General features: G+C 55.9%; 1 protein-coding gene across 1 annotated transcript in view; it reads left to right on the forward strand.

Annotated features, from left to right (window-relative positions):
- Positions 1 to 11173, forward strand: part of LOC127051385 (zinc finger protein with KRAB and SCAN domains 5-like) — a 32428-nt gene extending 21255 nt beyond the window's left edge. Inside the window, exons 8-10 of the mRNA XM_050953649.1 lie at positions 2145 to 2227; positions 5924 to 6027; positions 6771 to 11173. Coding sequence (XP_050809606.1) covers positions 2145 to 2227; positions 5924 to 6027; positions 6771 to 8476 — 1893 coding nt within the window. The 3' untranslated portion in view covers positions 8477 to 11173. The remainder of the gene's footprint in view (positions 1 to 2144; positions 2228 to 5923; positions 6028 to 6770) is intronic.
- Positions 11174 to 17416: the final 6243 nt, after the last annotated feature.

The raw sequence follows: 17416 nt of genomic DNA on the forward strand, positions 1-17416 counted from the left end.
CCAGTGTGTGTGTGCGTGTGCGCTGTGCCCCCAGCACCCCAGTGTGTGTGTGTGTGTGCGTGTGCGCTGTGCCCCCAGCACCCCAGTGTGTGTGTGCGTGTGCGCTGTGCCCCCAGCACCCCAGTGTGTGTGTGTGTGTGTGTGTGTGTGTGTGTGCGCGCGCGCGCTGTGCCCCCAGGACCCCAGTGTGTGTGTGTGTGTGCGCTGTGCCCCCAGGACCCCCGTGTGTGTGTGTGTGTGTGCGTGTGCGCTGTGCCCCCAGCCCCACACCAGCAAGTGTGCGCGCGAGAGTGTGTGGCCCCTGTAAACCCCAGTGTGTGTGTGCGTGTGCGCTGTGCCCCCAGGACCCCAGTGTGTGTGTGTGCGTGTGCGCTGTGCCCCCAGGACCCCAGTGTGTGTGTGTGCGTGTGCGCTGTGCCCCCAGGACCCCAGTGTGTGTGTGTGTGTGTGTGTGCGCTGTGCCCCCAGGACCCCAGTGTGTGTGCGTGTGCGCTGTGCCCCCAGGACCCCAGTGTGTGTGTGTGCGTGCGCGCTGTTCCCCCAGGACCCCAGTGTGTGTGTGTGCGTGCGCGCTGTGCCCCCAGGACCCCAGTGTGTGTGTGTGCGTGCGCGCTGTGCCCCCAGTGTGTGGGTGTGTGTGCGTGTGCGCTGTGCCCCCAGGACCCCAGTGTGTGTGTGCGTGTGCGCTGTGCCCCCAGGACCCCAGTGTGTGTGTGCGTGTGCGCTGTGCCCCCAGGACCCCAGTGTGTGTGTGTGTGTGTGTGTGTGTGTGTGTGTGTGTGTGTGCATGTGCGCTGTGCCCCCAGGACCCCAGTGTGTGTGTGCGTGTGCGCTGTGCCCCCAGTGTGTGTGTGTGTGTGTGTGCGCGTGCGCTGTGCCCCCAGGACCCCACTGTGTGTGTGTGTGCGCGCGTGCTGTGCCCCAGGACCCCACTGTGTGTGTGTGTGCGCGCGCGCTGTGCCCCAGGACCCTAGTGTGTGTGTGTGTGTGTGTGTGTGTGTGTGCGCGCTGTGCCCCCAGGACCCCACTGTGTGTGTGTGTGCGCGCGCGCTGTGCCCCCAGGACCCCACTGTGTGTGTGTGTGCGCGCGCGCTGTGCCCCCAGGACCCCACTGTGTGTGTGTGTGCGCGCGCGCTGTGCCCCCAGGACCCCACTGTGTGTGTGTGTGCGCGCGCGCTGTGCCCCCAGGACCCCAGTGTGTGTGTGTGTGCGCGCGCGCTGTGCCCCCAGGACCCCTATATGTGTGTGTGTGTGTGTGTGTGCTGTGCCCCCAGGACCCCTATATGTGTGTGTGTGTGTGCGTGTGCGCTGTGCCCCCAGGACCCCTATGTGTGTGTGTGTGTGCTGTGCCCCCAGGACCCCTATATGTGTGTGTGTGTGTGTGTGTGCTGTGCCCCCAGGACCCCTGTGTGTGTGTGTGTGTGTGTGCGCTGTGCCCCCAGGATCCCAGTGCATGTCTGTGATAAACCCCTGGGACGTGTGTGCTCCTGTGTGATTTACCCCAGACCCTAGTGTGTGTGTCTGTGCATGCATGATTTCCCCTGAGACTGCCGTGTGTGTGGTGTGCGTGTGTAAGAGAGAGGGACGCTGTGTGATTTACCCCAGGCGCCAGCATGTGTGTGTGTATATGATTTACTCCTGGGACCTTTGTGTGTGTGTGTGTGTGTGTGATTTACTCCTGGGACCACAGTGTGTCTGCACACATGCCTGTGTCGTTTACTCCAGGACTCCAGTGTGTGTGAATTACCCTGGGACCTGTGTGTGTGCACGTGCGCATCCATGTATGTGCATGTGTGATGTGCTCTAGATACCAGTGTGTTTGTCTGTGCAGGTGTGTGTGATTTGGCCCAGACCCCAGTGTGTGTAACTTATCCCAGGATGCTTGTGTGTGTGGTCCTTCCACACTGGAGAAAGGGTCTGTGTGTATGTGCATGTGATTGTGATATTTACCCTGGACCCTGTGTGTGCGCTTTCCTGTGGGGCAGGGGCCCGTGGTGTTTGTGGGCCTTTCCAGCACAGAGGCTCTTGGAGCTGGGAGCTTTCTCTCTCTGAGGAGCTGGCTCAGTGGGACATCTCAGCGGGGCTACCCCGTCCCACCAGGCCAGTGTAAATCGCCCCACACTCCCTTGTTTCTCCTGTCTTAGGTGGAGTCTGTGACGTACCCTGACTTTCTGGTTGATACTGAGAGCAATGGCCCCTTTCCACTGGAGGATCCTAGCGAGGAGAGGTAATGGCCCAAGCCCGTTTGCCCTTTATAGGACCGAGAATGTGATGGTCTTACTGCTCTGCCAGGGGGGCCTTGGGGTGATGGTCTAGGCCTGGGACTGTGGGGACTTGCGTTCAGTTCCTGCTGCCACATGCTTTCTGGGTGACCTCAGACAAGTCATGGACTCTGCCTGGGCCTGAGTTTCTCCAACAGTAAAATGAGGAGAATGATTTTGGCTGGTTACTCAGGAAGCCCTTATTGGGCCAGCGATTCCAAGTCTGGGCAGTGCTAGCAGTGGACAGGACCCTGGTCTCAGTTATGGTCTCTTGGTGCTATTATGATATCAGTACTAAATATGAATAATCTGTGAGGCCCCTGCAGACCTTTCAGAGGCAAGAGGCAATCTTTTTGTTGTTATATATTTGTATTACAGGATAGTCTAGATCTCCGCTGAGATTGGGCCCTGTCATGCACAGGTACACAGTGACCACATATGGGGCCCAGTCTTGCTGGGTGCTGCACAGCCACACAATGGCCAAGATCAGGGCCCTGTTAGGCCAGGCATGTCGTGGGCTGACACAGTGACCGAGTGTGAGACGCAGTCCTGCTGGGTGCTGCGCAGACACACAATGAGAGTCCCTGCCCTGAAGCGCCTACAGTCTAACTGGACACACCAACCGCACAGTGAAGTACAGATGACATACCCGCAAAATGCTAGGGCCAGGGGGACTCTGGGTTAACTGTTCTCAGTGGGAGCTGCTGCAAGCTGAGTGCTCTAGGAAATTTAACCACTGATTTAAGTACCTGGAAAACCCGCCTCCAATTGTGGGTGCTGGACAGGCACCCACAGTATAATGATAATACGGGCATCTTTACGCAATCTGCTTCTGCTCTCCGTTATTAGCCAGGGGTGGAGGCGTCTGTCCCTGTGTCCTCTACCTGAAACTCTAATTGCAACATGAATCATAAGATATAAAAATCACTGCTGACAAAATGTGTAGACGACACAAGGATAGGTGGGAGTGGCAGCTAGTGGTGGGGACACAGAAAGAGCCCAGCTTACCAAGCAACATGGGTCTATTTGAACAGTGTGCGTTGGAAGCCAGCCACATGCATGGTCATTCATGGGAACAAAGACTATGGGTCACACAGTCAGGATGGGAACCTGTGTCCTGGAAAGCAGTGACTCTAGAAAGGACGGGTGAAAACACCCGGCAGAGGAGATCCCAGTGCAATACTGTACTGAAAGGGCAAACTTGATCTTTGGCTATGTAAGCAGGGGAATATCGAGTACCTCTTTCTATGGCATTGCTCAGACCACTCTCGGATACTGTGCCCACACTTCAGAAAGGATGCTGAGAAATTGTTACAGTTCAGAAAAGAGCCACAAGAATGATTCACGGTCTGGAAAACCTGTTGTCCATGAAGAGACTAACGGTGCTGCGTGTATTCGGGTTACTCAGAGAAGTTTAAGAGCTGATGTGATCCCGGTCTTTAAGCACCAACACAGGGAGGGGATTTCTGAGGGCAGAGGGCTCTTTAATCTCCAGGTCCAATAGCTGGGAGCTGAAGGGAGACTAATTCAGGCTAAGATTAGGGAGCCAGTGTTTACCAGGGAGCAGAATTAATGCTCCCCTAGGAACGGGATGGATTTTCCATCAGTGGAGATGGGGCGTTTCTCTCTCAACGCTCCACTCTAGCTCAGCCAGGAGTTATTGAGCCAGAGGCAGGAATCCTGGGAGAGATTCTTTGGCCTGGGCTGGGCAGGAGGCTGGACTGGATGGGCCCGATGGGCTCTGCTGGCCTTAAAATTCATGAATTTATAAAGGGTGGAGTTTCTTGCACCTTCTTCTGCAGTATCAAGTCCTGGGCATTGTCAGAGAGAAGAGACTGGGCTAGACACACCAGTAATTCCTATGTGCTGTAGCTGGGCCACTTTATTTGCATCAAATAACTCGTTCACCCCGTGTTGCCAGCTCTGGCAATTTTTTTACTACAAGCTTCATGATAATATTTAACTGTTTTTCTTTTTCCCCTTAAAGCCCCAGCAACTGGGTCCATGTATTATGGGAGAATCTCAGCTTTTGTGTTGAGGGGAGGAGAGAGTATATTTCCAGCTCTTGTCATATGTGGGGGTGGGGTCTTAAAGGTTCAAAAAGCAGAATTTAAAAAAATGTAGCTATATTAAATTATCTCATTTTTAAGATGCTCTGATATTTTGGGGGGCCTGACTCGTCATCTTTGAACTCGTTGGGTTGGCAGAATTATGGGCCAATTTATTTACAGCCAACAATTTGTTCTTCCCCGTTTTTTCCTCTCCCGGTCTCTGCAATTTGTTCCTTGTTCCAGTGCCGCAAGCTGTGTGGGAACCATGCAAAGGGGCTGGTCAGGGCGTGGATTTGAAGAGCCAGAATCTCTTCAGTCATCTGTAACCTTAAGGCCAGGCCAAAGCAACCTCCCAGCTCAGGGACTGAATGCTCATTGTAAGGCACTCGCTGTGAAGCGCATGATCTGCCCCCTGACCCTCATCCCATGTAGACAGTGGCCCTGTGTTTTCACCGGTGGAGCCTGCTCAGAAGCAGAGTTAAACATACAAATCTTGGTGGTTTATGGAAACAACTTGTTCCCCGGTTTACACGGGAGATTTGCACCAGGGCTGGAATTGCTGCTTAACCCCAAATCTAGCTAAAGCCTGAGTCACAGAGGAAAGGTTCTAACTACATGTGTGGGGCCTGATCATGTGATCTGACCCTTACACCTGTATGGACCCCCGCTTTGAAATAACGGGGGTCCAGTGCAGGGTGGAGCTTCCATCCTGTGCAGCGCTGAGAGTCACTGGGATCTAACGACTAGCATGCGGGTCTGGGACACAGGACACCCAGGTTCATTCCCAGCTCTAAAACTGGTTTGCTGGGTGACCTTAGGCAAGTCGCTGTGCCTAGGGTCTTGTCCTGCCCTTTGTCTGTTTTGACTGTAAGCTCTTCTGGGCAGGGGCTGTGTGCGAATTACATTAATAATAAAGGATCAGGCTGCTTTATAGGGGGGTTTAACGGTCTCTGCCTCCACAGCTCCCCCTTGAGGCGTGGCGTGGCCCTGCAGCCATAGTTTCTCTTTCTTCAGTCATTTCTCAGAGGCTTTCTCGGAACCAGTAACTCCCATATTGGGCTGGCTTGTTATCATAAACGGCTACAAAATAAAGCCCTGAGAATCTAACTCGGAAGCTGATATATTTTGAGGTTTATATACATCCATCCTTCCTGATTCTTCATCCAGCCACTCCCAGGCCTTCAGCCTGAAGTCCCCCTTACCGAGCTGGAGTCTTTTCTCCACCTGTGTCCCCTGCAGCAGCAGCCTTCTCACTGCTTGCAGCCCTGCCAATCCCCCTCCCATGCCTTCCCGCTTTGACACTCCCAGGCTTCTTCCTTATCTGCCCCAGAGGCCTGAGTCGGGTCACATGGCCTTTTCCATTCCTCCTCCTCCCCCATCCCCGGGACAGTTGAGTGGGGCCAAGACCCATCTCCCTTTAAAGAGGCAGCTGCCCTGTGACAGGGTGGTTTCAGGGCCTGAGCTGGAACAGATTTATGGCTCACAAAAATGTGTCAACTTTGTCAGCTCCCCTCTGGGTGTCGGGTCTCCTGTGGGGACCAGCCTCAATCTGGGGTCCAGTGTCTCACCCATGCTAATGGGCATCTACTGTCTTCTTTTCCCATGCCCAAGCTTCCCGATGGTGCACTCGGCCGAGTTTTCGTGGATGGAGCGAGAGGAGGAGCTATGTGACGCTGATTCAGATGAGCGGGAGGAGCTGAGAGTTGTCCTGACAGGTGAGGAATTCTGGAAGAGAACCGGCAGTGGGAGCAGGACCGTAGGGAGTCGCCAGACCGGATCAGCTCCCAGGTCTCCCTAGCCCAGTCTCCCGTCACCGACAGTGGCTTGCGCCAGATGCTGCAGAGGAAGGTGGGAGAACCTGTAGTAGCAAATTGGGGCTAATCTGCCGCCATGTTAGATCCCATCGTGGTCTCTAATAGTTAGAGATCGGCTCAAGCCGTTAGCATTAAGTAGCTCTGGATGTTCCTGTTATCCACGTAGACAGCCAGGCCTGCTCTGGTTCCTGCTAAGCTTTCAGCCTCCACTACATCTGGTAGCAATGCGTTCCATGGGCTATTTATACACCAGGGGAAAAAGGTTTAGAATTTGCTGCCTTTCATTTACATTGCTTGACCCCTTTTTTTTTTATTTACTCTTTGTACTGTGGTAGCTGCCAGTTCCTCCAGGGAGCCTGGGAGCCCTGGGTCTGCACCTTTAAAATTCCTGACCAACCCCAGCGGTGTCTTCCTCCAAGCTCCACTCTAGCTCAGCCAGGAGTTACTGGGCTGGAGGCAGGAATGGTTTGGGGAGGTGCTCTGGCCTGGGGGAGGCAGGAGGCCGGGCTGGATGGGCACAGTGGGCTGTTCTGGCCTTGACACCTATGATTCTCGGTGCAGGGCCCTCCCTCCCCATTAGATACTTCCTCCTCTTGGTGTGACTGACGTGTGTCTGGATTCCCTCTCTCTTTTCCTTCTGCCAGATGATGGGGCCCTGAGTGAGGATGAGGAGGCTGACGATGTGCAGGAGCAGGACGCCGATGATGGAGAGCCAGAAGGGCCATTCTCAGCCCACTCCGAAGGGGACGATTCCTGCGGGAGCTCTGAGAGGCCACAGGGTAGATGGCGTGATGCAGGTGTAGGTGAGCAGGCCTGCGATGCGGAGGATAAGCCGTTCCGATGCTCCGAGTGTGGCAAGGGGTTTGCCCAGAGCTCCAACCTAATCAAACACCAGCGGGTCCATACCGGGGAGCGGCCCTACCGCTGCCACCAGTGTGGCAAAGCCTTCACCTGGAGCTCATCGCTGCTGGAGCACCAGAAATCTCATGCTGGTGAAAAGCCCCACAGCTGTCCGGAGTGCGGGAAGAAGTTCAGCCGTGGCTCCACCCTGCTGGAGCACCAGCGCATCCACACCGGCGAGAAGCCTTTCCGCTGCCACCAGTGCGGCGCCCGCTTCAGCCAGAGCTCCACACTGGTGCACCACCAGCGCACCCACACCGGGGAGCGGCCCTACCGCTGCGACGAGTGCGGGCGCAGCTTCGGCCGCAAGTCCACGCTGGTGACCCACCGCCGCACCCACACCGGCGAGAAGCCATACCACTGCCTGGAGTGTGGACGCAGCTTTGTGGTCAGTTCGGACCTGGCCAAACACCAGCGCACCCACACTGGCGGCCAAGGCCCCTACCGCTGTGGGGAGTGTGGGGAGGGCTTTGGCTGGAGTGCTGCCCTGGCTGCCCATCGGGCCAGCCAGCACGGTGCAGAGAAGCCCTACCGATGCTCTGAGTGCGGGGAGGCTTTCCACCAAAATGCCACGCTGCTGGTGCACCAGCGCACCCACGCTGGTGACGAGGCCTTCACCTGCTCCGACTGTGGGGAGTGTTTCCTGGAGAGCGCCAAGCTGGCCCGGCACCGGCGTGCCCGGCACAGCGCCGACGGGGAGGAGAAGCCTTTCAAGTGCTCCGAGTGCGGCAAGGGCTATGCCCAGAGTGCCGGCCTGCGACACCACCAGCGAGAGCAACCCTTCCGCTGCCCGCAGTGCGGCCTGAGCTTCCTGTGGAGCTGCCGGCTGGCTGAGCACCGCCGCAGCTGTCGCATGGCTGAGAAGCCATACAAGTGCCCTGAGTGCGGCAAGAGTTTCGGCCAGAGCTCCAAGCTGCTGCGGCACCAGGTGACTCACACCGGCGAAAAACCCTACAAGTGTCCTGAGTGTGGCAAGATCTTCAGCCAGAGCTCCAATCTGGCGGAGCACCGGCGCACGCACGCCGGCCAGAAGCTCCACCGTTGCGGCATCTGTGGCAAGAGTTTCGCCCTGGGCTCCTATCTGGCCAAGCACCAGATCACCCACACTGGGGAGCGGCCCTACCGCTGCACCGAGTGCGGCAAAGGCTTCCGGCAGAGCTCCAACTTGATCCAGCACCAGCGCACCCACACCGGCGAGCGCCCCTACACCTGCCCCCAGTGCGGCAAAAGTTTCTGCCAGAACTCCCACCTCATCAAGCACCGGCGCACCCACACTGGTGAGCGCCCCTACCGCTGCCCCCAGTGTGGCAAGAGCTTCCGCCAGAGCGCCAACCTGCTGGAGCACCAGAACACCCACACTGGTGAGCGCCCCTACCAGTGCGGCCAGTGCGGCAAGAGCTTTTGCTGGAGCTCAGCTTTCAGCAAACATCAGAGGACGCATCTCAGCTAGGGGAGCTGTGCTGGGATCTACCTGAGCCGGGGGCCCTGTATTGGGAGTCTGCAGGCCCACCTGAGCTGGGGTCCCCCGCATATGGGGATCATTTAGCCCCATCTCCAGTTATGGACCCCATATGGGATCTCCAGGAGCCAGGGCAACACTGGGAGCCCTCTGTGCTTCCCCCTTCTCCCTTCTGAGCTAAGGGACCCAATATGGAGACCACTAGGACACCCCATGGACATGCTGGAGTTCCCAGCCTATCTTGCATCAGGATGACCCTGGTTGATTCCTTCCATCAGGGAAGCAGGATCCAGCCATGGCACATGGAGGCAAACCAAGATCAGGCTCTGTCATGCTAGGTGCTGCACAGAGACGCAGTGACTGAGATCAGGGCCCCGTCGTGCCGGGCACTGCGCAGCCAGGCAGTGACTGAGATCAGGGCCCCGTCGTGCCGGGCACTGCACAGCCAGGCAGTGACTGAGATCAGGGCCCCGTCGTGCCGGGCACTGCGCAGACAGGCAGTGACTGAGATCAGGCCCCGTTGTGCCGGGCACTGTACAGACAGGCAGTGACTGAGATCAGGGGCCAGTTGTGCGGGGTGCTGCACAGATGCGCAGTGACTGAGATCAGGGGCCAGTTGTGTCAGGCGCTGCACAGATGCGCAGTGACTGAGATCAGGGACCTGTCACACACAGTGCTGCACAGACACGCAGTGACCGAGATGAGGCCCCATCATGCTGGGCGCTGCACAGACACACAGTGACCGAGATCAGGCCCTGTCATGCCAGGCACTGCACAGACACAGAACGACTGAGATCAGGCCCTGTCATGCTGGGCACTGCACAGACACACAGCGAGTGGGATCAGGGCCCAGTCACACCCGGTGCTGCACAGACACAGTCAGTGACAGTCTCTGGTTTACATCACTTACATGTACTGCTTTCCATTGCCTCCCCGTCCAATGCAGGACTGACCAAACAGTGTATTGGCCCAGCCTTGTTCTGCATATTCCAAGTGGCTGAGATTTCACTGTCTGTTGGGTGACCATTGTACAACTCTCATCTTTAGCAAATCTTTGACACTGGAACTAAACTCATTTTGCTGACTCCTCTGGAGTTTTGTTATTAAGGAAGAGGGGGAAATGAGAGATTGTGCTTTGGGTCTAATGACTAAGAAGACTGCTAAGTAATTTTGTTAACCACAGGGTGAAAGGAGAGGGGCTGTTGTGAATCAGAAAGGACCTAAGAGACGGGCAAGTAATTGTGGGAAGAAATGGACAGTTTCCACAAGCTTCAAACTCATGATTGGCTCAGGAAGCCAGCAAAGCCCTAATCACCAGGCTGCCAAAGACTGAGAGCCTCTTCCTCTATTCAAAGCGCTATAGAGGGAAACTAGAGACTTTTAAGCTCTTCAAATTCCTGATCTTTGTGCCTAGCCTCCTTTTCTAGCTGGTCCCTCACCTGCGTGTCCATCTTTGTCCTTTTGCAAAACTGGGTTCCAGCCCTCCACCAATTCCTCAGGACTTGTCCACACAGTGTGTTACTGGATTGTGGAACTGCCTGCCACAGGATGCTGCTGTCGCTGAGAACTTAGCCAGATTCAAAGAGGGACTGGATGTTTATGTGGCTAACAAACCTGTATGATAGTAAATGATAAAGAAGTGGGTTTGAAAGGGATATTAAACCTCAAGTTCTAGGGTTTAAGGTGATCTCTAGCTATTATGATTTAGGATGAGACATTCATATGGGTAGATGATCCCGAACATGGGTTCCTCTCACTTTCTTCTGCAGCATCTGGTGCCAGCCCAGTGTCAGAGAGAAGCCACTGGGCCAGAGGAATCCCGGGTTTGATACAGTCTGGCAGCCCCAGTTTGAAGGCACTCCCCTCACTAATGTGCAGTTATAATGAGAGCACCTAGGCTAAGCAAAATATTGTAGAGCAGATACAGGCAGGGAATGATAGTCGTTCCTTCTGCTCTCAGGCAGATAGGCAGACAACCTCAATAAGCATGAGCCGCTTTCTGGGAAAAGCTTTAATTTTCTAACACAATAATCTAGGCAGCATCTAGGGGGTTGGACCTCCTAAGGTCCCTGACAGCCTCTGATTTTGGAGGGAAGGGATAGCTCAGTGGTTTGAGCATTGGCCTGCTAAACCCAGGGTTATGAGTTCAATCCTTAAGGGAGCCACTTGGGGAACTGGGGTAAAAATCTGGGGATTGGTCTTCCTTTGAGCAGGGGGTTGGACTAGATGACCTTCTGAGGTCCCTTCCAACCCTGATAGTCTTATGATTAGGCCTGGAGCCTGGCAGTCTGGACTCCTGGGTTCCCTCTGCAGCCCTTCCACTGACATCCCCTCTCCATGTCCATCTGGGCTAGTGAGGATTCATCCATGAGTAAAGAGCTTTTGAGTTCCTCGGCCAGAAATCGTTGCATCAACGCAGAGTGTGGTGGCAAAAGACTCTCTTATGTCTTTTGCAAGTGATTTTACCAAAGCTGTTTGGGGCAATCATGGGAATTACAGACCCGTGAGCCCTACCTCTCTATATCTGTTAAATCTGGTTCAGACAAACAAAAACAGAGTTACCAAACAGCTAGAAGATAGTGATATATGCTAGTGTCTAACCAGCACAGCCTCCCCATAGGGAAACCATGCCTCACTAACCTGCTAGAATTCTTCGAGTGTGTCAATAAAATAATGACTAAAGGAGAAGTGGTGGACATCGTTTCTTTGAACTTGTAACAAGGCTTTGGCCCAGATACTTCACGAGAGGTTCCAAAGGAGCCATGGGATGAATGGCAAAGTACTGTCCTGGAGCAGCAACAAAAACGAGGGGAAACGGTCTATTTTTAATGCTGTAAAAAGGCCAACAGATGTCACAAGGTTCTGGGGTTTATTGGGTAGAAATGGGGTGAGTGGTGGGATTTGGGGGTAGAAGGGTCAGCTCTGGGGCTTATTGAATAGAGGGGGTCAGAGTTGCAAGTATCATTCTTATGGTGTAAAGGCCTTTTCACAGAGGAAGGTTTGGCAGCATGTCTTGGAGCCATTCACATTCTGCATTCACTCAGTGCCCTCTGGCTGTTCATTCCTCAGCTGGATCCCCTCAACCCAGCATGCTTGGCCCCAGTTCTTGTGTTCTGGGTGTAAAAAACATTTAGGGGACAGAGAATCTCCCACACTGATCTCTGCCTCCAGCCCCCGAACTCCTAGCTGAACTGGAGTGGGGCTTTGAGAAAGAGGTGCCCCATCTCCACTGACAGGCACCCCCCCCAACACCCCTCCACGCCAATGTTTAGGTTTTCAAATAAGTGTGACCCCCATCTGCTCAATGCAGCACACTGGCCCCCTCTACTGGTAACTGGCCCACACAGTCAGCCTTGATTAACGGAAGCTTTTTAGCTCATGCGGGGAATGTCTGGTCCGGCTCAATTGGACACTGACCGAGCCAGTCAGGTGCGGCTGGTCCTGTTGGCATATGCCGACAACATGCTCCTTGTGGTCCAGGACCCGGGCGACCTGGTTCAGGTGAAGGCTTGCCAGGCATCTACTCAGTGGCCTCCTCCTCCTGGGTCAAGAGCTCTGGCCTCGTGGCCTGGGACAGGTAGCAGGCGAACTCCCTCCCACCTGCACTTCAAGCCATCCAGTGGCGCACAGGTCCACTGCTCTATCTTGATGTCTAGCTTTCTGCCACGCATCCTTGTCTGTCGGAGAGCTGGAGGGATTTGGCAGCCAGGGTGGGTGAGCAGCTGCGGAGATGGATGGGACTGCTCCAGAGTCTCTCCCCACAAGAGAGGACACTGGTGCTGAACTAGCTAGTCCTGTCCATGTTCTGGCACCAGCTCAACACCCTGAGCCCAGCCCTGGGGATTCTGGCCCAGCTCCATAGGACAGCCCTGGAGTTTTTCTGGCCAGGACTGCAGTGGGTCTCTGCAGGGGGTCCTGAGTCTTTCACTGGAGGAGAGAGGACAGGGCCAGATCTGCCTTCGTAGCCAGGTTCATGTCTTCCGCCTCCAGGTCCTGCAGAGACTCCTTTATGGTGTAGATAGTCAGGCATGGAGCACGTTGGCTCACACCTTCCTCCACCACCTCCGAGGGCTCCAATATGACAAGCACCTCCTTTTTCTCTACCTGAGGCCTCTTCCACGAGACGTCTCTGAGCTGCTGGTCTTCTACCAGGACCTCCTCCGGCCCAGGAAGCTGTTCTCAGTGACCAGGTCTATTGAGGGGGGGCAGACCTCCTCGTACAGCCCCTGCTATACAACCCCCAACTTTGTGTGCAGTTGGCAGAGTCTCCCTAATTGCACCAGAGGCTGGTCCTGGCAGAAACCACCAGGGTCGGAGACCTCCTGGATTACAACAGGGGGACTGGGTGGACCCTCGGGTGCTCAATCAGCGCCTGGGGCTCTCCACCCTTCCTCCCCGCCCCCTCGCATGCTCCAGAGGTGGTGGCAGCCTTATCACCCACTTCTCTCATTTTCCTGCAGCAGGCCCTGTGAGTGGGAGCTCCCTGCCCACCCCTCACCCTAGGACTTTTTTATCAGGCCCCTGTTCCACAAGCTCCCCCCACCCCCCCCCGGCACCCACCCTGTCACACCCCAAGCTGTCTGCATACCCTGCAGCTGATTCACTTCCGAACCATGCCTAGGGCCCAACTGTACATGCTTGTGCTCCACATGTTGCATTTCCTCATCCTTGTGTCTTGCCCCGACCCGAAATGGCGGGTCTACCTACCACCAGCCAATATTCCATCTTGTTCCCACAGTCCGCCAGGGACATCAGTTGGTGGCTCCTTCACGGAGACGTAAGCACAGGCATGTACCTGGCGTGGTTCACCCCCATACTCGAGGCCTGCCCCTTCTGCAGCATGAGGGAGAACCACACACTATCCTTGGTCCCACGACGTTGCGAGACCTCATCAACCTCCTCCTGGCCCTAGCCGAGGTCACCATCTAAAACACCAGGAGGAGGATGCTAAACGAGGGGGTGCTCTGCGACTGTGGGGCCTATTTCCAATCCTCCCTGGTTTCACGTCTCCGGGCAGAGTTCCTCTGGGCAGCATGCACTGTCTCCCTAGACACCTTTGAGGAGCAGTGAGCTTTGTCCATGCTCCACTGCTCGGTGTCCCCATCTGGATCCCACATTTTGAACCTCCGACCATCGTTCCTGACCCTGTTTTACATTAGTTATCCCAAGTATTCATTTGGAACCCGAATCCAGTGTTCCCTCCTGCTAGGCTAGGGGAGGGGCCTTTAGAAGTGGGTGGGCACAAGCACCTCCCAGGTTTTTCCAGTAAGACCACTACAGGTGTCATCTCTCTGGCTGCTATACTGGCTGGAGCTTCCTCCCTCCCTGAGCTGCTGCTGCTGGCTGGAATTCCCTCCCTGGACTGCTGCTGTTGTTGCTGTTCATGTGTGGGGGCGGGGGGGGGCACAGCTGGCATACCCCACCCTATGGAGGGAGAAGCGAGGACCCCACCATTTCTGGGTCCCGCCTGCTTGGCTGAATGGCACCTGCTTGCTTCTGCTTCTGTCTTGGTGCCTTCTGCCCTAGTTGAGGAGGAGGAGGAAGGCTGCTGCGAGACACTGTGGAGGGGGTTTGTTGCTGCTTTTGGACTGAGTGACTATAACACCTGTGTTCCTGCTGTGGTGGTAGCCTCTGCTGCTGTGGGGCGGCTGGGGGAGAGGCTTGGAGCCCCTCCATACATCACTGCGCCACTTGCCCTGACCGTCACCTCCAGTACCATCCCTGGTGACTGGGGTCCCTTCCCCTTGCTGACCAAGAGGCACAGAGTCCGTTGCCTCCTGGTGTCCATCTCACCCCACGTCGAAACTTACATGCGGGCATTGGTGCAGGTGGTGGGGCCCAAAGCCATCATGGCAGCCTCCAAAATGTATGGGAAGATGGTGTTCTTCCTGGCATCGGATGCCGCCACTCAGGAGCTGGTGAAGAAGGGCCTGGAAGAGGGGGTGGAGGAACCCCTGCTGGAGGACCTGGGCGTACAGGTGGTACTGACCTCTATCCTGCCCTTGCTCCACAATGCTGTCCTGTTGCCTTCCCTCTCCACCCTGGGGAAAACCATGTCCATCATCAGCCCTCTCCAGTTCGGCTGCAAGGACCCCGCCCTCCGTCATGTCCTGTCCTTCTGCCCGCAGGTACAACTCCAACTGCCACCTGTGGCAGCACTCGAGGGCGTCCTTCCTGTTGCCCTGCTAGGGGGCCCATTACCGGGTCCACCACTCGATGCGGGAGGCCCGGTGCTTCCTCAGCCTGGCGATAATGTAAGTAATGCAATGTCTTCATGGACACTGTGGTGTCCTAACTATATTGACTGAAGCATTATGTGGAGTTTATTACATTGGTGTAGTGGACGACTTTTATAGTGTAGACCAGGAGTCAGCAACCTTTCAGAAATGCTGTGCCAAGTCTTCATTTATTCACTCTAATTTAAGGTTTCACGTGCTGGTAATACATTTTAACGTTTTTTAGAAGGTCTCTCTCTCTACAAGTCTATATAACTAAACTAGTGTTGTATTGTAAAATAAACAAGGTTTTCAAAATGTTTAAGAAGCTTCATTTAAAATTAAATTAAAATGTTGATCTTACGCCCCAGCCCGCTCAGCCCACTGCTAGTCTGGGGTTCTGTTCACCTAAGCTGGCAGTGGGCTGAGCAGGGCCTGTGGCTGGGACCCCAGCTGGGAAGGGTCTGGCTGCCAGAACCCCAGACCAGCAGCAGGCTGTGTGGGGCCGGCAGCCAGGACCCCAGACCGGCAGTGGGCTGAGCGGCTCAGCCCACCGCTCAGGGGTTCCATCCGTCGGCTCCTGCCAGGCAGGATCCAGCTGCCAGACCCACTCAGCCCGCTGCCGGTCTGGGGTCCCAGCCCTGCCCACACACAGTGGGTACCTACCTTCTCCCTGGTTCTGGCCCATTCTCTTCCTCTCTCTGCACTGAGCTGAGGGTGGGAGTGCATTGAGCACAGGGCTGGAGGTGAAGGGTCTGGCCAGGAGCTAGAATGAGGGAGAGGGCTCAGGGTTGGGGCACTTACCTGGGCAGCTCCTATTTGGTGTGAGGGGTGCAGGTGGGAATGTGGGTGTGTGTGTGTAGGAGCTCCCATTTGGTGCTCAGGGTGGGGATGTGTGGGGGGCATTGGGTGGGAGGTGGGAATGTGGGGGGGTGCAAGAGTCAGGGCAGAGCGCTGGGGGCATGTGAGGGGGGTGCCGGTGTAAGGGGGGGAGGGGTATGTGTGGGGCTGCCAGAATCAGGGCAGGGATCGTGGGGGTGTGTGTGAAGGAGTCAACAGAGGTCTGGGTGCGTATAAGGAAGGTACAGGACTCAGGGCAGGGGCCTGAGGGGAGTGTCGGGATGCAGGGCTCAGGGCAGAGGGCTGGGTGTGGCGGGGAGGCTCAGGGGTCAGGGCCAGGTGACTTTCCCCTTCAGAACCCCCAACCCCCACTCTCCTTGTCCCCTGACTACCCCCTCCTGCAACCCCTGCCCTAACTGCCCCCCAGGACCCTATCCCCTACCTGTCCCCTGACTTCCCCGACCCTTATCCACACACCCCCGCACCCAGACACCCCCCCCCCCCCCGGACTCCCATGCCTAGCCAACCGCTCCCCGCCCCCTGACAGGACCCCCAGAACTCCTGACCCATACAACCCCCTCTTCTCCCTGCCTCCCCTAACCCCTCTCCACACCCCTGCCTCCTGACAGCCCCCCCCACAGAACTCCCGACTCATCCAAGCGCCCCAGCTCCTTGTCCCCTGACCACCCCCTCCGGAGACCCCCCCCACCTTAACTGCTCCCCCCAGGACCCTCCTTACTCCCTGTCCCGACTGCCCTGACCCCTACCCACCCCCCACCCCCTAACAGACCCCAGAACTCCCATGCCCCATCCGCCTCCCCTGCTCCCTGACTCTCCCTTCCAGAGACCCCTGCCCCAACCACCCCCCATCCAACCCACCCTGCTCCCTGTCCCCTGACTGCCCCCACCCCTTATCCAACCCCCCCCCAGCCCCGGACCCCTTACCATGAAGCTCCCCGCTCATCCGGAGCCTTGCCGCAGCGCATGCGCGCAGCCCCACCCCTCAGAATGCTGAGTGCATGGCAGCAGGGTTCCGGATGAGCGGGGAACGTCTTTCCCTCCCCACAAAGCCAAACGCTGCCCCACGGGAGCGCACAGCCCCGGCCCCCCGAGTGCTGCGCGCCCGGCAGCAGGGCTCCAGGGGAAGAGGGGAAAGGCGGGGGGGGAGGGGTGACGGCTTGCTGCGCTCGGTCGGACACTCAGGCCTGGGAATGCGGACCCTGAGGCTTGCCGTGCCGGCAGGATTTTTAATGGCACACTGGAGTCCCAGCAGGCCCCAGCGTGCCATTAAAAATCGGCTCGAGTGCCATTGGTTGCCGACCCTTGGTGTAGACACTCAGTGTAAGCTGCCTTACGTCAACCTAACTCTGTAGTGCAGACCAGGCCCCCGATTTTGGTTTAAAAGGGATGAAAATTGATTTTGCTTAAATCCAACTTCAGCTAATTTAGTTTTGGGCCTGCCTGCATGAGAAACTTGCAGTAATGTGATTTTTAAACTGCTTCCGTTAAATTGGTTTCAATTCCTGTGTGGACATCTTTATTCCAGGTCAAGGCTGACATTCTGGTTAAGTTGACTAGGAGTTGGGTCAAACTAAACAGAAATAAGCCACTCTTACACTGAAATGAGAGTACTCACACAGGATTTTCAACTAGTTTAGCTAAATAGTATAATGAAGCCAGTGGAAGTTGGAAAGCAAACTTGGCCTGAAATCACTTTTAAAATCAACTTAGTTAATTTACTGTAAAAATGTCTGGACATCTCACATTATATCACACTGATGGACACTGGCCTTGTTTTGGTTCAGCCTAAACGTTTTTCGCAACTGGTTTAAGATGAACTGATATAAAACGAATTTATATCAACGGAAGAGCTCAG

The sequence above is a fragment of the Gopherus flavomarginatus genome, chromosome 5 (genome assembly GCF_025201925.1).
Source record: "Gopherus flavomarginatus isolate rGopFla2 chromosome 5, rGopFla2.mat.asm, whole genome shotgun sequence".
Lineage (NCBI taxonomy): Eukaryota > Metazoa > Chordata > Testudines > Testudinidae > Gopherus > Gopherus flavomarginatus.